A 23,672-nucleotide genomic window follows, 5' to 3' on the forward strand; every position below is an offset into this window, starting at 1 on the left:
TATGACTCCCAGCTCCCTTTCCACAGTACTGTGTTAGGCAGTGTCATAAATATAAAGGGAAGGGTAAACATCTTTAAATCCCTCCTGGCCAGAGGAAAAACCCATTCACCTGTAAAGGGTTAAGAAGCTAAGAACCTCGCTGGCACCTGACCAAAATGACCAATGAGGAAACAAGATATTTTCAAAGCTGGAGGGAGGGGAAAAACAAAGGGTTCTCTGTCTGTGTGGTGCTTTTGCTGGGACCAGAGCAGGAATGCAGGTCAGAACTCCTGTAAAAAGTAAGTAAGCAATCTAGTTAGATATGCGTTAGATTGTTTTGTTTAAATGGCTGATAAAATAAGTTGTGCTGAATGGAAGGTATATTCCTGTTTTTGTATCTTTTTGTAACTTAAGGCTTTGCCTAGAGGGATTCTCTGTTTTGAATTTAATTACCCTGTAAGGTATTTACCATCCTGATTTTACAGAGGTGATTCTTTTACTTTAATTAAAATTCTTTTTAAGAACCTGATTGCTTTTCATTGTTCTTAAGATCCAAGGGTTTGGGTCTGTGTTCACCTATGCAAATTGGTGAGGATTTTTATCAAGCCTTCCCCAGGAAAGAGTGTAGTGCTTGGGGGGATATTTTTTTGGGGGGGGAGGCGGGGGAGGGAGGAGAGACACGTTTCCAAGTGGGCACTTCCCCTGTTCTTTGTGCACCACTTTGGTGGTGGCAGTGTTTACCTAAGATGGTAAGAATAAACTTAGGCAGTCTTTCATGCAGGTCCCCACATCTGTACCTTAGAGTTCAGAGTGGGGAAGGAACCTTGACAGGCAGTCATTTCCCATTTTGTTAGTGTGCAAATGACAGTTCCTAAAGTGGCGTACTTTGCATTTGTTCTTATATATACAGTTTCGTCTCTTTATTTTTCAGTTTTATTTCATAATATCAATCTGCAGTAACTGCCAGACTCTTAAGTTTACCCATAAGAGTTTTACATGTATATTCACTGTGATCCACTGGTCCTCCTGGTGCTACTAGATTGTACCTACCTGCTAATTTACTCTAGAAAACTTAGAACTATATTTTTATCCTGTCTATTGCACGTGCATGCATGCTCTCTCTCTGGCTGTTAATATTTTTAGTGTAAAGAAAGAAGCTAAAAAAGAGAAGCTCTATTAAAGAACGAACCATAAAGTCTCTCAAGATGTGCAGGTTGTTTCTTGTACTCTTCAAGAAGGTGGTCTGATTCCTCTAAAATGCAGCGGTACTCTGGTATCAGGAAGTCCATGTTTCCCTCATGAACCTGCAACTCCTTAAAATAGATTTTAAAACGTTACCAAAGAATTAAAGGCTGTCAACTCTAAAAACGGAGTTTAGATCTGACAGTGTTGGATCATATTAAAGAAGTTCTATATTAAAATCACAAATGAGTTTGATTCCTCATTGTTTAAATTCCAGGGTATTACTAATTAAGAGGTCTCTTGGGTTTTGGTACTGTTTCTCTCCCTCTGTGTGAAACTTGCAAGCCGCTAATTGTGTTAGTACGTTCTAAGACAGTCTGTTCTCAAAGCAATTCTTTGTAACAACTACTCTCACAGAGAGACTCAAAGCAATGTAACAGAAACAGCACCCAGAGACTCCCCGCCCTTTTGCTGTATTCATCGCGCTTTAACAATTGTGATTAAAATAGAGATAGAGGATGTATGTGGATGGATGCTTAAGGTGCCACAAGTACTCCTTTTCTTTTTGGTGGGGATAATAACTGAATGATCAGGGAGGTGCCAGCCTAAGAATCCAGTGTCCATCAGTTAAAGAAGGTGTCAAGTGGAAATAACTAGAGGACCCCCGGAGGGCAGACTGGAATCCACTCAACAGCCTCAAGAATGGGAGAACCAAAGAACAAGATAACATCTGGCAGCAGGGAGCCATCAGGAATGTGCCATCTGCTGATTGATTCAGCAACAGCATGATGAAGCAATTCCCATAGACTGGCATAGGAAGAAATTCCTATAAAAATGGACTCTAGAAAGTGAGAACTTGGGGGTCTGATTCTACAAACCAACTTCCAGGAGCATCAGATGAGCATATAACAAGGCCCTGCTCCCTCCTCATATCCAGGCCACCTGGCCAGTGGCTTGGCATGAGCAACTCTAAGGCTGGTAACTATGATGATAACCTTGCAGAACCTCTGTGTGTATGAATGAATGTGTGAATAAATATGAAATTGAATGGAATGTTATAGCTATAACTAACTGCTTACTATGATTCTTTCTGTATTCACAATAAATGTGGCATTTTGCCTTTTTCCCCTTTAATAAGATCCTACTGGTTTTTATTTTATTGGTATAACAGGAGGCAATGCATAGATAGGTGAAACAATCCTTCAAAACTGCTCTTACTATTTTGGAAATGTAATTTTTCTCCCTCTCCTCACTAAGTTCCAAACAGTATTGCCCACTTTTACCACTGGATTCTCAAACCCCCATTACAGCTTCCATTTCTGATCAACAGCAGAATGACTCGCCTTCAGTTCATCAGGACTATTTTTTCACTGGCTGGTGGTTTTAGAACTGAACAGTGATCTTATACTGAGTTTTTCAATCTGATTTTGGTGTCTTTCTGAAAACTCAGAATAAGTAACAGTATCACCAGATGAAAATGGATCCTACTCAGAACTTGCTACCACATTAAACTGTGTTCCTTTTAAATACTAGTTTGCTCACCTTTTTTAGAAATAATAATCTGGACTGATGAAGGAATCAAGTGAACATTTGGAGTTACTTCAACAGGCCATTTCTATGCTACAAAATCAGTTTGGGTTTTGGCGCTAACTGTAATAACCCAATGTAGAGAATATTACAGTAAGACAGGAACTCATACTGAAAAATTCAACAAACTACTGGCTATCAAAAATAGGAGTGTGACAGTTCATCCTGTCCTGGCCAATTCAAAGAGAATGGAGCACCTGAAATCTTAATTTTCCCAACTTTCGTTATCTTCTGGCTCTGGAATTTGACTCCATAAGAAGTTGGTCCTGCACTTTTTTTAAAACTAAACATAATTTTAACATGCATAGTATTATCTTACAATGTCATTCTACTGTGGAAATAGACCACTGAAAGTGGCATTGTGGAGTTGTTTTTTCCCCCATAGATGCAGAAATCAAACAGGCATAGCTTACAACTAAAAAGATGTTCTCTCTAGCTGACAGCTCCAGACACTGCAATCTGAGAATCAAGCTGGGTTCTTTTCTTTATCATCACCACTTGTAAGCAAGGTTCTCCAGGACAAATTAGACCCAGGTTATATAGGTGTTCAGAAGTGCCAATAATTATATAGACAATTCTGTTATTTCACAAGAAGGAACAAAAAACTGCTCAATTTCCTTGACCTTTGCTGATTCTTCAAGACTGTAAAGGGTAAAAAGCAATAAAACTCCCAAAACATTTTGGTTACCAACATCAGAAAACAGGATACCCAGAGACCAAGTCTTCTAGATAAGAGTGTCAATTTTACATAGTTACTTTTTAAACTCCACAGAAATAAGACTACATAATCTTGCTTTACATGACAATTATTTGGAATTTGAGAACAAAATATTTTAAAAGACCTCAGCTCAAATTATCCTTTGTTCTTTCAGATTAAGTTAAGATTATGAGCACCACTCCCCCATCCCTCCTGATATTTAATCATTTCTAGACTAAAAGCAGACATTTTTGTGGCTGCAAGAATAGGACTCTCTCCCTGGACACAAACTGAGTACCGAGGGATGGAAAGGTTATTTCTAAGGTTGTTTTTTTTTTTTTTAGCTGCCACATATTTAAATAAAATTTAAACAATCCAGTAGCCAAGAGACATAACCATATAAAGTTAAAGGGTGCTCCAATTAAAAAAAAAAACCTAAACAAAACCCCCCACACTTTTGTCTAAAAATCTGAGCCACTATTGTTACAAATTAAGATAAAAACAAATTCTCTATTTTTTCAGTTTGTTTACACAGTGCAGCACATTAATTGATTTTAAGGGGAATGTGATGAGACCTTAAAGTCTTTCCATTGACTACAACGGAATTAGAATTGGGCACACAGCATATAGTCAGTACCATTTTTCAAATTTAGTAATCACTTTCCCATTGCTGTTTGGCTGTTCACACAAACAGGGAAAAACATTTAAAAGAAGAAAAGGTAGGAAAGTTAGATTGCACAAGTCACGAAGTTGCCAGTGGGTCTTCTAGAAATCTAGGGCAAGTTGAGTACCTGAAACTATTTATAATTAATGTTTAAAAACAGACTTAATTTCAAGTTAGTGTTTTTTTTAAAAAGAAAACACGATACCATAAAATAAGGAAAGAACAGTTGCTTAAATTCTTCTTGACACCTTAAGAGTACACACTAAACTATTACTCACATTTTATACCACCACTTGTCTGGTGGTTTCATCTATTTTTTCTAAACCTAAACTTCATTAACAAAAATCTGTTTGATGGTTGGAGACAACCTTCTCAACATGACCTGATGCTATGATGCCTGAATCTCCAAACAGACAGAAATAATAGTGCTGTGGGATGACATGTGAACTTTCACCATGTATTTAACTGGGATGTTAAAGGTCAGTTGTCCTCAGAAAAATGTCTATGTAAAGTGGAACTAGCAGCAGTTCCTTGTATATTATTTCAAGTCATGCCTGTTGACTAGCAACAAACCTTCATTACATTTTACTTCTGTTAGTGCTACAGAACCAAACACAAAAATGAAAGAGGGAGCCAGGTTCCTTTCTGGCTCATATCAATAGTATTGTTAATAAAGTTCCAGTCAAAAAACCTTTCATAGAATATCAGGGTTGGAAGGGACCTCAGGAGGTCATCTAGTCCAACCTCCTGCTCAAAGCAGGACCAATCCCCAACTAAATCATCCCAGCTAGGATGCCTTTATTGTAGGACAGTGGGTCTCAAACTTTTCAGACTACTGTACCCCTTCAGGAGTCACCCTGAATGTCTTTCTTACCCCAAGTTTCACCTCACGTAAAAACTACTTTCTTACAAAATCAGACAATAAAGAAGTGTCACAGAACACTACTGAAAAATTGATTATTCTCATTGTTACCATATAATTATAAAATCGATTGGAACATAAATGTCATACTTATACTTCAGTGGATAATATATAGAGTAGTAAAAACAAGTCATTGGCTGTATGAAATTTTTGTTTGTACTGACTTCACTAGTGCTTTTTATGTAGCCTGTTGTAAAACTAGGCAAATATCTAGATAAGCTGATGCACCCCCTGGAGGGCTTCTGCTTACCCCAGGGGTACACACACACCTGGTTGAGAGGACCACAGTTGTAGGACATTAAGTAGCCAGAGAACCCAGATTCAGATTCCAGGCTGAGTTTGTGCATTTGACAGTTAAGAAAGAGGTTAAAACAATCCATTTGCCAACTAGCACGGGGGGGTGGGGGGGGTTATTCACCATTTTCTATAGAATTTAAAGCTTTCCATTAAAAAAGGTTCTAATGAGTATAATTGTAAAGGAAATATTTGAAATGTGAATCAATGCAGTGCTGTCCTCTTTAGTGTACAGAAACAGTGCTCCAGGAGGTCAGCTGCTTTGTCTTAAAAAGCAGCAGCGCAAATGAAACTAACTAGACTAGCAGCCATGAAACTGATAAACAGTCCTCTGCACAGCAACTAAATAAACAAGAATCATGTCAACTGTACTCTGTTACTGCTTGAGAAATTTATGAACAGTAACACAGGAAGGCAGTGGAGATTTTTCTAGGATGAAAGGAAGCTTGAGGAGGAATAAGTAGCAGAGACTTCCCCATTATAGCAGCCAAAACTGAAGGAGAGGCAAATCAACATCTTAACTATTAATTGTGGATTTTATCAGAAGCAGCCAGCTGCTGTGGTATTGTGGACAGCAGTTAAATACCACAACCACCCTCCCCCATCTAACCATTGCTTTTCTCGCTATCCTAGGGCTTCAGTGTAGAAATTGACTTTGGTGCTTTTAGAACCAATGCTATTGCTGCCCTTTATTTCGCTATTTACACATGCAAATCCCCACAGTTGTAGTAACTGTGTAGCCAAACACCTACATTTTCTGAAAATCTGTCTCTTAAAAGGTGGTCATTGGATTTCAGAATTAACACTTGACTGAGACAATTGGGATGGTTTACACCTCTTACTTTTAAAGCTGTCTCTGCTTGATTCACAATTGGAAACTTAATTTTTGAAACCATACGGGTTAGAAATTTATTTAAGGCTTACATTTTGCAGAATCTGCATTTGTCATGGAGGCCAGATAAATCAGGTGTGACAGATGTCTGTACTGGAGAATAAACCACCATTTCTTATAGATCTTTAGAAGGATACCTATTCAGTTTAACACTCAGCACAGACTAGATTTCTGTGTAGCCACAGAAAAGGTACAGTCCTCCCTTCAAGGTTATCCTCGAGGGGAGTTTTTAAAAATGTATATTACGGCTAGTAAATGCAGGATATCAATAATTTCTCCAATTTAGACTACTTCCACCTCCAAAAGATTACTGATGTGGTTCCAGGGTCAAAGATTAATAACTTCTGAATAATTCCCACATACTTTCCTGCTGATAGCTGGGGCAGAACCTCAAAAAGAGTCTTACTTAATCTCTTGCTGCAGGTGACTATCTTCTGGTTTAAAAGACCAAGGAAGAGAAGGAGGGAGCTGGAGAACCAGCGTTAGACAGGGTAGCAAGAGGTAGCTATATTTAAAAAGCTGTCACAAATAACTGATCATTAAAACAGATTACTCACTAGTCAAGCTCAAATACAAGTGGGGTATGGAGTTCTTTTTAACAAAATCTCTTCGATGACCAATATACATTAACAGCAGTCCTGGCAAAAGAAATACTACAAATGCAGTGACGCCTGCATCTGACAAGTTTGGTCACTGCCATCCTAAGACAAAACAACCACCCCCTTCTACCGTAGAAGTTATGATCAGATACTTACTTTTAGAGCATCTATTAACTGAACTTTCTTGGCCAAAAGCAGCTGATATTCTAGTTTCGGGTGGATTAGTTTTAATGTGTGGTTCACAGATGCTTCGTTTATATCTAGTAGGAACAAAAAAAATTAGTAATCAGATCAATACTTTTAATGCATTTCATGCATAAGATGATAAAATGAAGTAGAGGAGAATTTTTTTACCATAGGATATATTGAGATTAATTTTCCTTTTGGTGGCTTCTTTAGAGAGCATATCTTTTAGAATGGATATGGTAGAAATGTTGTCAGATTTGAAAAATCCCTCTCCTTTTCTGCCAAAAGAAAAAAAGATTTAAGTAGTAGAGTTAGGGCAGGCCAGTGCACTTGGTTTCCATATTAAAGCAATAAATAGGGCTTCCCACGACCCCCAGTCAGGGGATGAAGCACAACCTCCTTAGAGGCCATCACTAAAGCTATTCCACAGACTAGCTATCAGAATAGTTAATACACTGATTTCATCACACTCGCTATTCAGAACTTACTCTTATCAATCTGGCTACACCACAAAACACCGTTCTCTCAGACAGTCAGAAAGCATAGGCTGTTCTTATGGATTTCCTATGCCATAGAGGACGCAGGGTTTGTCTGCGTGCGTGTGTACATGTAAAAAATTTGGAACACAGTATACTATCTAGGATTCCTGACATCTCTTTCGCTACCTAAACCCTGGTCTACACTAGGGGGGAGTGGGGATCGATCTAAGTTACGCAACTTCAGCTATGTGAATAACGTAACTGAAGTCGACATATTTAGATAGATTTACCATAGTGTCTTCACCACGGTGAATCGAATGCTGCCGCACCCCCGTCGACTCCACCTGTACCTCTCGCGGTGGTGGAGTACAGGAGTCGACAGGAGAGCGCTCAGGGGTTGATTTAGACTAGATGCGATAAATCAATCCCCGCTGGATCGATCACTGCCCACCGATCCAGCGGGTAGTGCAGACATACCCTAAGTTATTACAGTGCGCCTGTCACCATACTATGAGCACTTAACAACTCGCCCCAGTATCAGTCTCACTTTACATGAAAAAAAGTGAGAGTCAAAATGCTTTCTACATCAATTTATAAGCATTTCTTATTGTAATCCCAGATCAAGTTGGAATCTGTATAATTAGAGTAATAGTAATTAATGTTTCCAGCTTCTACAACTCTATTATAAAGCAAAACGATATCTACTAGCTGAAGCAGCACACTGGTTCATTTAAAGATAACAGAGAATATTATTCCTAACACTGAAAATAAACATTTCTCTAATGGGAGCTGCAGAAAGGGGAGGATTTTTTTTAGCTTGAGACTTTATCACATGCTTTCTTAGGAAGACTGAACACCCATTAAAACTGTAACGATAAGAGTATATTATACTTGTAACAGAGAGGGAGAGAGGAACTCTCTCTAGTGATTTAGCTTCCTTTACTGAAAAAGGAAAAAAATAAAGTTACAAACCAGCGTGTGCTCTAAGATAGTTTTGCTATACTTGTTAGACAGGCACTTACATTTGCAAAAAAGGAACACCGAATTTGTCTCCCTCACAGCACACAGTATGCTAAAGACACAAGTTACAAAGCCAAATACACTAAGGCTTCCCTGTTTAGCAATGCTCAATTATTTTCAATTATCTCACCCTTACAAAACACTAAATTTTGAAGGATCATCTAATTACTGCATAATACGTACTAATGATCAAATCTGACAGCCCATGTGTAAGTAAAGTTCTTACTGACTTGAAAGGGAGTTTGCCTGAATAAGCAATGTAGGATTTGATTGAGGCTGGTATTCAGAATGGACACATCTAGGGTGAAGACATGGAAAAGAGAAGGCTCTCCTCCACAGCAGGATATTCTGATAATCCTGGACATATGGAATTATTCACCCTGTCCACTCTATGGGGGCGTCACAAGAACTGGGTGACCCACAAGGATTGGGTGACAGACAGGGCAAAAATTACTGTCTGCTATAATACATCATAACAGGAAACAAACTATGTCTTCAAGGAAGCATTGCCAAGGTTTACTGCCTCTACACAGATTGCTCTGGTTTCTGGCAACTCTCAAGATCCTCAGATTTCAGGGGCTGAACTCTTTCCTCGTTTCATAGGGTGGAGGACTGCAAACCATGTTTTCCCAGCCCTAAAATAAACAACCAGATAAATTCTGATTGCAGTCCCCCTCCATAAAAAAAGCTTATTTAGGGGACAATTTAGCTCTATTTGTATATTTGTTTTTAACCAAAACATGCTTCAGCAATTGTACTTGATTTTACCTGTAAGTACTTTCAAGCTGTGTATCCAGGAAGGTGTTCTGAAAGTAGAAAGTAACACTATCTCCTACTGGAGTTTTTTCAGGAACTTCAGGCAAGCAAAACACAATCCAGGAGTGAATTTCAGCAAAACTGAAGTGGCCTTTAAGCATCAGTGTGTTCATGGGTCTACAGTATTTTGAATACAGAAAGAAGATGGGAATTAGTTACTGATGAGCAGTACTGATGTTGCAGTAGCTATGCAACTGAAGATGAAAGTTTATTTTTCATATGGTATGTCTTCCTCCCTTTAAGCCTCAAACATGAGTTTTCACTGACTTCTAGCAAACTAATTAACTAATTCAGACTTCCTTCACACTGAAATATATTCTGAATGATACAATCAGCATTCAATATTATTCTCTGATGAATTCAACACAAAATCGTGTGTGTGTGTGTGTGTGTGTGTGTGTGTGTGAGTGAGTGAGAGAGAGAGACACACACACAAACACACACACTCCTTATTTGAATATTCTCAATCCAGATGAGTCACAACTGGGCAAAAATACCATAAATTGGCAAACTGTTTTTCCAGGTTACTTGTTTTGCATTTTAAAAACCAAAGCAGGCTGTGGGTGGGGTGATCAACTCTGCAGAAAAACAGAGTATTAGAAACACTCTCAAGAGTCTCCTGTTCTCTAAACCAGAGATATCCAAGTACTTTGAAGAGGTAATACATGTGAAATAGGCATGATGGAAGGCACAGGAAACCTTTCCCATTAGCATCTGAATGCAAGTGAATCAAGAAGGAGTAAACGCATTTGGTCTAGTTCACTGGGATTCTATTGCATCCGATGAAGTGAGCTGTAGCTCACGAAAACTTATGCTCAAATAAATTGGTTAGTCTCTAAGGTGCCACAAGTACTCCTTTTCTTTTTGCGAATACAGACTAACACGGCTGCTACTCTGAAACCTATTTTCCTACAGTCCTTTTTAAAAGTTTGCAATAGCAGTGATGTAAGAAACAGGGAGATTACATATAATTGGATAAAATGACAGCCTCAACAGAGGAATAAAATGCAAACAAGAAATCTGGACCAGTTTTTGGGCTCAGCTAGATATGGGAGAGCACTTTTTTTTTTTTTTAAATAAGAACAACCCTAGAAGAGACTTGCGATTTTGAGTATTACGATCAGCTGCTAAAATGATTACTGCAGGTTACACAGTCAACTAAGCTTCAATTGGATTGAACCAATTTAGAAGTAGTATTGCTCTCTCTTTGTAAATACCTGTCATGATCAATAAAGTGAGTTCTTTGATGAAGTGACAGTGGTTTAATCGGATATTGACAAAGTTGGCAGGTTTTTGGTTGAATTCTTGGTGTTACATATGCTTGCAGTGTCCCATACTGGCCTTCAATTGATCGAATCTACATCAATAAACAAAGAGGAGAGGGAAAAAATTAATGAATTTACCAGAATTTAAAAAAAAAATTTTAAACTACAGTACTGATTCAATTAACACAGTACTTCTATGAAAGGGGCAAATCTAACTTTTTGAAACTAGATGGAATAGCATTCAACAAGAAACTTCTAGAATTGGCACAGATTTATTACAGAGGAAAAGAAAATCCATTTGCTTTGATTTTGACTGCCCAAAGAACAAAGACTTTGTCCAGCCACTCCTAATCCTTTGGTGTTACTGTACAAGTTTTTGCAGAATTTATGCTATGTAAGATAATGACATAAGACATGTCATTCTACACTTTAAACTATTCCAAAATGACCGCTTCAATAGAACCCACATCTTCACAACAAGCAAAATCCTTGAGCCCCCCCAAAACAAGATTTAAAAAAAAGAAATGGGTCTAGATCCTCAGCTGCAGTTAGGAAACACTAAGAAAAGTGGAGTGTGCAAAAGAGGATTTGAGCCAGTTTTGCACTCACCCCGCATCCCGAACCTCACTCTACCCAAACCAAGTCCTGAATACTTTAATTTGTTGTCTAGATTGCTCTAACTTGTACCAGCTGTCAACAGCTTCAATGGAATTGCCAAGGCACAGGGATATCCTACCCACCACCCCTACACATGCCACAGGGGTGGGGCAAGGCATAAGATGCTACTAAAATAGCTTATACCATCTGAATGAAAGATGGCATAGTGGCTGGACTATTCAACCAGTATTCAGGAAACCCCAGTTTAACTTCTAGCTCAGGCACAGGCTTAAATGACTTGCACAAAGTTACAAGGAATTTACCCTGTTACAGGGGGAGTACTGAGGTACATGGATGTTGTGAGGATAAAGGGGGCCAATGCAAAAATCCACTGAAGTCAAGAGATAGATTCCCATTGACTTCAATGGGCTTTGCATCAAGTTCCAAAATCCTGCCTCAATGCAGAGTGCTGGACTAGGTTACTTCTCAACATCCCTTCTAGTCTTACATTTCTATGGTTCTATGAATGGTTTAAGATTAAAAATCAAACTATGCATTTGATCTTATATGTAAATATATAGTCAAGCTTTAAAACTGAGTTAATTTCCGTTCCAAAATCTGAAACAATCTCCCCTTCTTGTTTCTAACTTCTGTTTCCTGGCACGTCTCTCCCTGCGTCATCCTTTTTGAAGTTACTCGGAGAAAGTCTCTGTTTCTAGACTCATTTGTGATTTCTTGGCTCCTCCTCTTTTTTCAGAGTCAGAAGTCATTAAGTAAGGATGCTACGCTTTCTCTCCCACACTGCCCCGCTTCTCTTCAGTGGCTTCCAAGGTGAATATTTGTACAAGCAGCTATAAAGCAGGAGTTCTCATCAGCATCATGCAAGTGACCAGAAATTTCTCAGTGAACAACCAGTGGTCTGAAGACTACCATATAAGAATCACTGGACTTGTCATTCGCTCAAGTTAACACATTCAACCCATTCATTCAGCCTGTGTTCACAAAAGCATAGCACAAGATACATATTTACATTTTCTAGATAAAACACATTTTTGAAAAGTACAAGAAAATATTTTGTAGCATCTTTACCTTAAGCTCCAGTCTAGTAGTATTTGCTTGGCATCGGTAAGTGGCAAGGAGAAAGTTGCTGTTTGGCTGTGAACAATTCAAAATGAAAAACAAAACAAACAAATAAATAAATAAAAATATTTCTGAATTTATGGAAGTTTTATCATCAAAACTTTAGCAGCATAGTGACATTTTTTGCTATCTGTGAAAAACTGTTACATGAAAAGTAAACAAGTGAAATCCTGGTTCCACTGAAGTCAATGGCAAAACTGCCATTGACTTCACTGGGGCCAGAATTTCACCCCATATTGTATTAGTAAAGACCAGCTTTCTCTATAAAGATAAAGAATAGGAAATCTTTTGAACACTTTGTTAAAACTGAAAACAAAATATATCTGAAAACTCCATTCTGCAAAATTAAAAAAGATACAATTATCTACCAGTTTCCCTGATATTGTCTCGGCCCAGGATCTGACAAGCTAAATTATCCTAATTATGCAAAGGAAAATTAGTCAGAAAACACACTGTAAGCTAAACCAAGATCAGCCAAAGTAATGATCTCACAGAATGATTAAGAAACTCAAAACGAGCAGTAAACATTTGATGTGCCAAATTAGTCACTAACAAACCAAAAATATTTAGAAGACAATTGTGAAAAAAAATAGAGACTTCAAAAGATCTTCATAATGCTAATTTCATTTCTGGAATTATTTTTTAAGAAAAAAGTATCTATAAAAATGTTTTTAGTCAAACACGAGAATATCTGGAATATAGCGTTTTCATGTCGTCAGTTTGACATTTAAAGATATACAGTATGTATAAATATAGTGCTCTTTGCCTAATAACTTTCAGTAAAGAAATATACTGGGCCAAAAGTTGACTTCTACTATACTACCAGCCAAACCCAATTTTCCCAAACTTCCTCCCTCCCAACATTTTATTCAGTTTCAGCTATTAAATAAATTATTGTAACTCCTAGGACTTTAAAGTATGAATCTGTAAATCCAAATTCTAATACATAGCAGTTAACAGCTTTCATTCAGTAGTCTCTATACAAGTACAACCATTAACTAATATCTTTACCTTTTTGTGTTACTTACTTCAGAATCACAGCCACTAAAACTAACAACAGCAGAATTTTTATCCACATCCAGTAGGTCTATTGGGACATCACTCTGTGCAGAACATTTAAGGGAAGAAGTAGGGGAGAAAAAAAAAGGTGTAAACTTCTGAATCGTTTCTAATGTATTTATCCTCTAATTATAATCAATTATGTTAGGGAGGAAGATGCAATATAATTGTTTGATAATCTTAATTTGAAAAGGGTAAAAGATTAAATAGATGTTTAGTGCGTTTGTTAAATTAAAATCCCACGACAATTTGGAGATCTTTATCTTCTAAGTCTGTCTTATTTGTAACGTTTTAAACTGCATCTTGTAACTGGAGATTTGTTCTAATATTAGCTAATGTAAGATGTATACCTTTGAAAAGATAAATAAAATAGCAAATGCATTAATTTCATGACTGGGATGCCATTCTCTTTAATGCACAGACTACTAAATCTCATTCGGAAACAAAGTATCAAAATAGATCTGCATAAATTACCTTTTTAAAATATTTTGGACACAATTAAGTGTTTTGCTCTAGATTTGTTTCACCTGCTTTGAAGGGAGAACAGCCAGTATTTGGATAAGCTAATGAAAAGGCTTTACAGTATTACGGTTTCTTTAAATTACTTGATATCCTCTGGCTGAAATGATATTTTTGTAGCTTCATCTAAAATTCAGTGATCCACAATATTCCAGTGCTTCCAATGGAAAAATAGCATTTTGCATTGTTTAGTGTATACTGCTACTTTAGAACTCTAGACCTGATTTACACTTAAAATTTAGGTCAACACAGCTATGTCAGTCAGGGGGGTGAAAGATCCATACCCCAGCATACCTAACCCCCAGTGTAAGAGGCAGCTAGGTTGATAGAAAACTGCTTCAGGACTGGTCTATGCTGAAAACTTACATAAAAGCATAACTATGTTTCTCAGGGGTGTAAAAAATCGACACCCAGAGAGTTGTAGCTATGCCAACCTAACCCCAGTGTAGACAGTGCTAGATCAACAGAAGAATTCTTCTGTCGACCTAGCTACCACTTCTTGGGGAGGTGGAATAACTGCAGTGACAGAAGAATCCCTCCAACTGTAGTGAGTGTCTATGCTGAAGTGCTACAGGGATACTGCTGCTCTCCAGCAGCTATACCACTGTAGCATTTTAAGTGTAGATGTAGCCTTTCAGTGTAGGCTGCATCTATACTGTGGGGTTATGCCAACATAGCTATGCTAGTATAGTCCCCATAATGTAGACAAGTGCTAACCTCGGCATTAAATTCAAGCTTAAATCAATTAAGTTTAGCATTTAGTCATGATGTAACTGAGGCTAAGTCTACACTAAAAACACTATAGCAGCACAGCACCCTCCCACTGGTGTAGGTAATCCACCTCCCTGAAAAGCAGTAGCTAGGCTGATGGAAGAATTCTTCCGTTGACCTAGCGCTGTCTATACCGGGGACTAGGTTGGCATAGCTATGTCTCTCAGGGGTGTGGATTTTCTACACTGCTGAGAGACGTAGCTATGCCAGTGTAAGTGTATAGTGTAGACCAGCCCTGATTCAGAGGTGCCATTCAACTGCAGACAACATTCATCAAGTTAGGCTCCATTTGATGAGTCAACCTACCATCAAAGATGATGTTTCCACCAGACACCAATGAAAAAATGTCATGTCGTGTGTGTGTTTTTTAAAAAAACCTGGCCAGTTTACCTATATTCAATTTCCCCTTAGAGAACATTTTATAAAATTTTTCTCCCTGTATATGCCTCAAAGCTAGTTATATTTAACAGTCAAAGGAGTAGGTACCAAGATAACATTAACTCCAGCTGATGTGATAGAAGGAATAACTAATTTAAGATGCTTGTAAATGGGAAAAATATTTAGTAAAAGCTATGTACTAATCAGATTTTCTTCTACATCATTACATCCTACCATCCTCCCAACCCTCAGGAACAGTAAAAGTATTACAAGGGAACCTCACCTCAAGTAGTGATTTTTTTAAAAAGGAAAGGTGTATTTTGATAAGAATGTTCTAAAATAAATTAGATTTTTAAATTTAGAGGAATCATTTCCACTGAAGACTCAGCAAAAGCAGAACCAGTTATAAGGTGAAATTCCAGCCCTACTGACATTAGTGGGAGTTTTGCTACTGACTTCAATAAATTTCACCCATAGAGTATTCCAAGAGCAACAGAAGATTCTGCTTTTGCCAAGTGCCTGAGAAAAAAAAGAGAGGACCAGAAAACAAACAAACCTTGTTGGTTTTTTTTTTTCCCTTTGATAAAGTGGGCCTCCTTTTGGAAGGGAGTCTAGCCTCACCACAGTCATACTTCAAATTCATGCTTTTAGAAACTAGAATTCCATCCTGTGATCTAATCCAGGTTGATGGACCTTTACAACCCTGTCAAATCCCAAGAGGCCAACCGTGGCAGATCATATGGTAGGATTGTGACCTATAATGTTCTAATGCAACTTGGTCAGTACTGAGGACACCAAAATGACCTACAGAACACCAGTATATCACAATTCAGTATGAACACCACATTCAAGATTCTGAACTATATTCTTTATTTGCTACACTTATTAAAAAAAGTGAAGCCCAAGAGTAAACCCAGAAGTTCCACATCAGCCTGCTGATAATTGTATGTCATATGTCTGAGTTTTATTTCAGTATAAAATTATAATCTTCCACTACATTAAAAGTGTTTAAAATACAGCATAAGAGCATATGAAAAGTTTACAGCCAATATTTTTTTCAGTAAGATACAAACTGCAGTTTCGACTCAAAACAATCTAGATATTTATAAAACCTGTATTTCAATGTGATTCTGAACCAGTATTAAAACAAACTGAAAGAGGCTTTTAGCTTTAAAGAAGTCCTTTAAAACTGAACTTGTCAAATTAAAAAATATATTAATTCAGTAAGCAACAAACAGCTATCAGCGTTCTGGATCAAAAAATAAATGTTACAATTTTCTTCATTGTTTAGTTTTAAAGTCATACATTTTTGTTAGATTCTAGGTTTTAAAACACCACTCACCTGTACCAAGACATTATCTATCGCTGTCTGCACCTCTAAGATAAGACTGTAGCTGGCATCATCCTTATTTAATGTAAACTTGTCATTCACACTAAATGCAGGTACTGCTGAAAGAGCAGTACTAGACCGAGAAGACTGCTGGTATTTTTCACGTTCTTGCAATACCTTTATCTGTAAATGTTCCAGCTCATTCCTAAGAAAGAGAAACTGTCAGATGTAAAAATAAAATCCTGAAGGTAACTTTTTCACAGAATGCCCATGAAACTCATTCTGTTTCTGTAAAGTGACTGTTTTCTTTATTTTTTTCCCAGTTAGGACAAAGAGGAATAAAGTCACCAACCACCCTTCCACAGATATTCTGTGGCAAAGCTTTTTTTCCCCCAAACAATCTAAATTACAAAAGAAGGAAATGTACACATTACAACAATATATATGTATTTTTTAAGAGTAGAGAGATTTCAAGAGGATCTAGGAAGGAAGACAAAATTTCCCCCAACGATAAATTCCTGATGTGAAATCTCAATGACCACCACATATCAATATTTAGTATCCTCCTTTGATAACATGTGAAATAATATTACTGCTTTTGGATCTACGCAGCTACTCAAAGTTTGGGGCCTTGGGGATGTCCCACTTGGGAGTATAACTTGACAGTGGAGTCTGGTGATTTCTTGTTTATTTACAAGGAATGTACAAAATCCTGCTTCTCTGAATGCAGGGGGGACCAAAATGAAAAGAAGCCATTTCGTAGCTTACAAGCCCAAGCTTTGTTCAGCTAGCACCCTTGACCCAAACCTCTCTCTAGGTTTCTTCAGGGCTGCACTGTGTTTGCAGGCTACTGTTTGGCTTTTACTCTGGCCTTTCTTACTCTTACCTTCTTACACACACACACACCCCTTATCCAAGTAAGGACTCAGCAAAACCTCTCTGCCCAGTTTCATAACCCCTTTTGTCTTAGGTGGGGGGCTGTGATTAACTTACCCTGATAGTTAAGTTAATTGAAGGACATGTTGTGACAGACAATATCCCTATGTTCTTCCTTTTTTCAAAACTATGATAAATTTTGTACAAAGTGTGCCTTGTGAGGTATCATTTGAGAACTCATAATCTGCTGAACATTACTGTCCTGGAAAATATGTGTGGCAACATTGTATGTAAAGTTACAAGATTCTACTGTATAATATTGCTCTGACATGTTCCAAAGTTAGATAAACAGACCCAAACCATTTCTTCAGAATATGCAAAAAAGACACACTGACACCGCAGGCAGGTACCATAGTAGGGCAATGTGAAAGCAAATCAAAGAAGAGTGAAACTGACAACACAATGTGCTATGAAGTGTTGTTGTGGGAGAGAACTCCCTCTTCTGGCCTTCAAACAACCCCACAACCTCACCGTCAGATGCAAGCTCGTCACAGACCAGAACATACCAACTGAAAGTGGCACCAGACCCTGCCAGAAAAACCGAAAAACCTGCAGCCATATCTCCACTGCTAAAATGATCAACACCCTCCCTGCAACACACCTTTCAAGATCTCTGGGTCCTACACATGCATATTACAACATGCGGTGTACTTCAGCCAGTGCACTAAATGTCCCACAACAAGTATGTGGATGAAACCAGACAATCACTATGCTCTTGAATGAGCTCACAGACAAGAAAGTGATAAAAGACAAAACTCAAGGCAATCACTCTGTATCTGACCTATCAGCCCTCATCCTCAAAGGATGTCCTATAACTACAGAGGTGTTAACAGGCCACTTCACCTTGAACAGTCCCTTAGAATATGTGCTAACAACTTATACTTACGCTAAGCTATCTATTCCATCTTGTATTTAGCTGTGACACTTTCAGTACCTTTCCCAGACCTGAAGAACTCTCTGTAGCTCTAAGCAGTGGTTCTCAAACTTTAGGACTGGTGACCCCTTTCACATAGCAAGCCTCTGAGTGTGACCCCCCTAATAAATTAAAAATACTTTTTTTATAAATTTAACCACCACATATTCATAAATGCTGGAGGCAAAAGGGGTTTGGGGTGGAAGCTGACAGCTCTTGACCCCTCATGTAATAATGTTGCGACCCTCTGATGGTTCCCAAACCCCAGTTTGAGAACCCCTGCTCAAAAGCTTGTATCTCTCACCAACAGAAGATATTACCTCACCTACTGTATCCATCTATATGTGATGCAAGATGCAAAAAATAAACACACTGTAAAAACCATATGTATTTTCCTCTTTACAAATTTCTAGCTGTTTTGGTAGTTCCAGGGGTTACACAAAAGTATGCTTCACAAGCTGATAGCATTACTTTCATTTCCAGGGGATTATTCCCCCAGATCACCACAGTTTTAAACATAGGTCACATTTTATACTTAGCCTTCTTTACAATTTTCCTTTATTTAAGCTACCTTAAGGATGAAATCTTGTTCTGCATCTCTTGGCTTATCTTTAGTTCTTCACCAGATCCACCTTCCCTATGGACAGGCTCTGTAGTCAGTCCTGTCACCCATCCTGAAAGAAACATACAAAGAACTATGAAAAATTCCTTATAAACTATAAACAAGAAAGCATATGAAAAGTCCTAACTGAGGCACATGGCCTTAACACTGTAGAACATAAGAGGCAGAATTGTCCAGAAGACAGGCAATTAAGGTGTGGGCTCTATTCCCGGTTCTGATACGGACTCAGAACAATAGGTTTGGGCATGGATTTTCAGAGTTGAGTAATTTCCCAATCTGTAAAATGGGGACATGGTAGCTATTGTTCTTTAAAAAGCATTTTGAGATCTTTTGATGAAAAGTGCCAATAATGTGCTAATTAATTGTTAATTGCTTAATGCTGATCCTCTAAAAGAGGTTCCTATAACACCATGGATAGTTAGTTTTTAAGGATAAAAATGCAGTAAAATGTTGTATAATGGACTAAGTATGTGGCTCAGCATAGGTACGTGTACTTCTGTTTCTGTATCTCTTAAATCAGTAGTGTTTTGCTACTTTTCACCATGGCATCCAGACTGGAACAAAGAGCACTTGATTTGGTTTTGTCTTGACACCCCAACTATGTTTATTCAAATGGTTTCTAGACCTTTTCAACGATTTCAGCCCCTTTAAAAGGGGGAATAGTGACACAGTATTGTTACAAAATGCACCATGAAAACTAATGTACATGTCCAGTACTGTAGACGCTTGTTTGCGGCAACACATTGTAAGTGCAAATGCTGCTTATGAGCAAAATTTCCCCTGGGAACACTTTCCCTACTGTGAATTGTTGATATGCCCCATAACAGCAACAGCCACGTAGGGCTTGTCTACACTTAATGGAGAATCGACGCTGCTGCGATCGATGCGCTGGCGGTCAATTTAGCGGGTCTAGTGAAAACCCACTAAATCGACCACCGATTGCTCTCCCGTCAATTCCTGTACTCCACCTGATCAAGAAGAGTATGGTGAGTCGACGGGAGAACATCTCCCATCAATGTCACGTAGTGTGGACCCTGCAGTAAGTAGATCTAAGCTACGTCTATTTGAGTTAAGCTATTCACAACTCAAATTGCGTAGCTTAAATCAACTTTTCCCTTTAGTGTAGACAAGGTCTTAGGAGCAACATAGTAAAAGGTTGTTACTAACAAGCGTCTCAAACCTCTCAACCATTTTTCAAACAACAAAAAGCCCCATTAATCAAGGACTATACATAAAAAAAGGCAGAAAATACATAAAAAAATGCTACAGTGCCAAATTCAAATCTATCATTTGCTGCTCTAAACATTATTTTTACGATCCAAACCTACCGTACTTTGCACTCCTACTGCAGTTTACCTTAGGAAGCCCACAGCTAGATATTTTCCTTCCTCCACCTCTTTCAGAGCTTTCCCAAAAAATCCTCTTACAGCTTCTGTGATCTTTACAGTAACATTACCACAGACAGTGAGGAACCGCAGGGAGACTTTAGAGCGGATCCACAGCTGGTATAAATTGTAATAGCTCATAACTATTAAGGCAAGGGAGCTAACAATTTACACCAGCTGAGGATCTGCCCCACAGCCTGTTAGCCTTCTGCGAATTGCACTGTACACACAAAGTAAACATTTGCCATTGACTCAGTCTAAAACCTACTATGAAGGTTAACACGATTAAAACTTGGATTTCAGCATATCAGGTTTGAAACCCAACAATAATTTAAAAAGTGAGCTTTTACTGTTTTAAACTATTGAGCAAAACACATACAACACTTTTCTTACTAGATGTCCCCCACGGACAGACCAGTGCTATTGGGGGTCTACTGAAGGCTTCAAGTCTATATAAGCCTCCTTATGAAGAATAATCTTGTTTTCTAATTTCCCAAAAGTGGCTGCTTTGAGAGCTCCAAAAATTCAGCACTACTGAAAAGGCAAAAGAAGCAAAACAAAGCTGTTACACACTTAGCAAGATGCATATTCATGATGAAGAGGGACATGGAAAAGACAGACTAGGAACCAAAAAAGGATACTATTCATAATTACAAAATTATAAAACTGTAAACAATTCCATCAGGTATAAAATCTAAACATTTCTAATGTACTCATCACTGTGTTATACAGCTGCCTATACCTGACAATAACTAACTGCTGTAGTATGCTATAATGAGATATAAAGTGAAAAACCACAGGGTTTTAATACAATTTAAAATATATACAATAAAATGTTTCCCACACTTAAAAGTATTTTAATAGCAGAAAATTTTGAGCCAGAATACTATTTTTTGTAACCAGAACAAATTACACTGTATTAATACAATTCCAGCTCCATTAACAGCACAAAGAAAAGGAGTACTTGTGGCACCTTAGAGACTAACCAATTTATTTGAGCATGAGCTTTCGTGAGCTACAGCTCACTTCATCAGATGCATCTGATGAAGTGAGCTGTAGCTCACGAAAGCTCATGCTCAAATAAATTGGTTAGTCTCTAAGGTGCCACAAGTACTCCTTTTCTTTTTGCGAATACAGACTAACACGGCTGTTACTCTGAAACCTGTCATTAACAGCACAGTTTGCTTAACCACTGTAATACCGATAGCCAAAATTCTTTAAGTATTTAATAGACAACTTACCTGAATATGTGGATGCTAAGATTTCATCATACCCATCCTTTCCTACACAGCCACCCTGGATAGATGTGATGCTCTCTGACAAGGCCTAAAAAATAAAAACAGATGAGCACTCAGAAGATACATGACTTTATTCATTTTATATGAGTGCTGTTTAAGGAAAAAAAACACTTCCCCTTCTTTAACTGTAGTGCAGAAAATCTATTCAGATACACAACCGCTCAAAATTATAAGAAATACTTAATTACCGGTTATTGTGTTTCAGCACATATATTTTTGGTTCTACTGTGTATGTACCTTGAAAGACATATTAGGAACCGGTTTATAAAGTAAAACCTTGATGCACAGTCTAATTTTCAAACAGTAATTACCAGAATGTGCTAGAAGGAAAGATGAGTGACTATGAATTAAATACACTATTTTGAACAATTAGTAATAAATACAGCCCTACCAGAAAGTATAGACTTTAAAGAGTCACTTGTTTATTTAAGAGAAAAAAAAATCAATGGTTTAAAGTTTTGGAGGCGTTTTTTGTTTGGTTGGCTGCTGTTTAGATTGTTTTACTAACCTGAATTAGTAACACGAGTTTATTTTACAAAAAAAAAAAAGAGAGACCTTGCAAAATGTATTTTTACCATTTGTGCGGTTTAATTTTAGCATTTCATTCAAATTGACTGGCCTGTTTCACTTTCTGGTTTTCACATATTAGCACATTGCTTTTGTGTTGGAGTTTCTACCATTATATGGAAGCATGAAATTTTAACACACAAATGACATTTTTTAATTCATAACCGTTTTGGTAAGCCCTTGGCCATTTTTGTATTTGCTACTATACAGTGTACCTAAAAATAAAATGAAGTACAGCACTGAACAAACCAACTTTTAAACACTCTTTGAGAGCATATAAAAATATAGCTATATTGTGCAGAAAGAACAGCTGCAGACCATTTAAATAAATAAATTTATATAAACTGTTTAATAATGACCGAAGATCAAGGAAGACAGTCCAAATACATATCTATGGCATACCATTTGTTTAACTGTGTAACAATATAATTTGAGCCCTTCCAAATTCACAGTCCATTTTGGTCAATTTCACAGCCACAGGGTTTTAAAATTAGTCAATGTCACATTTTCAGATGTTTACATCTGAAATTTCAGGGTGGTGTAATGGTAGGGGTCCTGACCCAAAAGGCAGTCAGTGTGGGAAGAGTCACAAGGCTATTGTAGGGGGGTCGTGGGATTGCTACCCTTACTTCTGCCTGCTGTTCGCAGAGGCACTGCCTTCAGAGCTGGGCAGCCAGGGAGCTGGCACCCAGCTCTAAAGCCAGTGCCACCACCAGCAGCAGCAGCGCAGAAGGGAGGGTCGCAGGGTATGGAGGGGTAGATTACCATATGTTAGGTTTTGCCAGCAGTCTCCTGCCCAAGTGGAGCCGCGGAGCTCCCTGCAGCCGGGGGCTGACAGCTGGAGCCATGGAGCTTCCTGTAGCAGGGGCAGATCCCTGCAGTGGAAGAGGAAATCTCATCCCCCCCCATCCCTGGCCGGGACTAGCAGCTGGAGCCCTGCGCAGGATAGGAGCCCTCAGCTGGGTGCCAGATTTCACAGGGAGATCAGATTTCACAGTCCGTGATGTATTTTTCACAGCTGTGAATTTGGTAGGGCCCTAAATATAGTTACAAATAAAAATTAAGAAATTAAAAAATTATAATTTATTTCTTTTTTAATTTAAAGCAAAGAAGTTTAAAATATGCCCTGCGAAGAGGGCATTTCTTGTGATGAGCTTACATGATCATATCGAAGGACAGGCTCATTTGTGCAGTCGAAGTTATAGATTTCTAACATACCATCATCTCGGCCAACAAGTAATTCTTTAACTCCATCACCCAGAATGTCAAAGTTATCAATACATAAGATACCTAAAAATAAAGAAAAAACCCTCTTATAAACAACAAACTGACTGCTCATTTAATCTTTTGTCTTACAATGAATGATTTGCAAAGTCATCCATAAAAAAGGTATTCTAGTGCATTAGTAGTCTTGAAAAAACAGATTGATAGAGCATTCTTGGTAAGTTTGTAAAGTTTTACTAATGCCATTTTTGGCTTCTGAGTAAAATGAGTGACTTCATCACTTTGTTATTAGAAACAATGTACTGGACTAAGTAGGTAAAAAGCAGAACTATATTCCAATGCAAAGCACAG

General features: G+C 37.9%; 2 protein-coding genes across 3 annotated transcripts in view; one reads left to right on the plus strand and one right to left on the minus strand.

Annotated features, from left to right (window-relative positions):
• Positions 1–13,768, plus strand: part of EXOSC9 (exosome component 9) — a 49,716-nt gene extending 35,948 nt beyond the window's left edge. The window contains exon 12 of the mRNA XM_048847177.2: positions 11,937–13,768. Coding sequence (XP_048703134.1) covers positions 11,937–11,952 — 16 coding nt within the window. The 3' untranslated portion in view covers positions 11,953–13,768. The remainder of the gene's footprint in view (positions 1–11,936) is intronic.
• The window catches only part of BBS7 (Bardet-Biedl syndrome 7), a 43,869-nt gene that overhangs the window by 2,981 nt on the left and 17,216 nt on the right, over positions 1–23,672 (minus strand). For both annotated transcript variants that reach the window (XM_048847173.2, XM_048847172.2), the window contains exons 8-18: positions 23,257–23,387; positions 21,474–21,558; positions 18,797–18,899; positions 16,389–16,581; positions 13,348–13,422; positions 12,269–12,334; positions 10,535–10,674; positions 9,270–9,434; positions 7,171–7,280; positions 6,973–7,076; positions 1,169–1,292 (exon numbers count right to left, since the gene is read on the minus strand). In XM_048847173.2, the coding sequence (XP_048703130.1) occupies positions 1,169–1,292; positions 6,973–7,076; positions 7,171–7,280; positions 9,270–9,434; positions 10,535–10,674; positions 12,269–12,334; positions 13,348–13,422; positions 16,389–16,581; positions 18,797–18,899; positions 21,474–21,558; positions 23,257–23,387 (1,296 nt within the window). The remainder of the gene's footprint in view (positions 1–1,168; positions 1,293–6,972; positions 7,077–7,170; positions 7,281–9,269; positions 9,435–10,534; positions 10,675–12,268; positions 12,335–13,347; positions 13,423–16,388; positions 16,582–18,796; positions 18,900–21,473; positions 21,559–23,256; positions 23,388–23,672) is intronic.

Source organism: Caretta caretta, chromosome 4, assembly GCF_965140235.1.
Source record: "Caretta caretta isolate rCarCar2 chromosome 4, rCarCar1.hap1, whole genome shotgun sequence".
NCBI classification, from domain to species: domain Eukaryota; kingdom Metazoa; phylum Chordata; order Testudines; family Cheloniidae; genus Caretta; species Caretta caretta.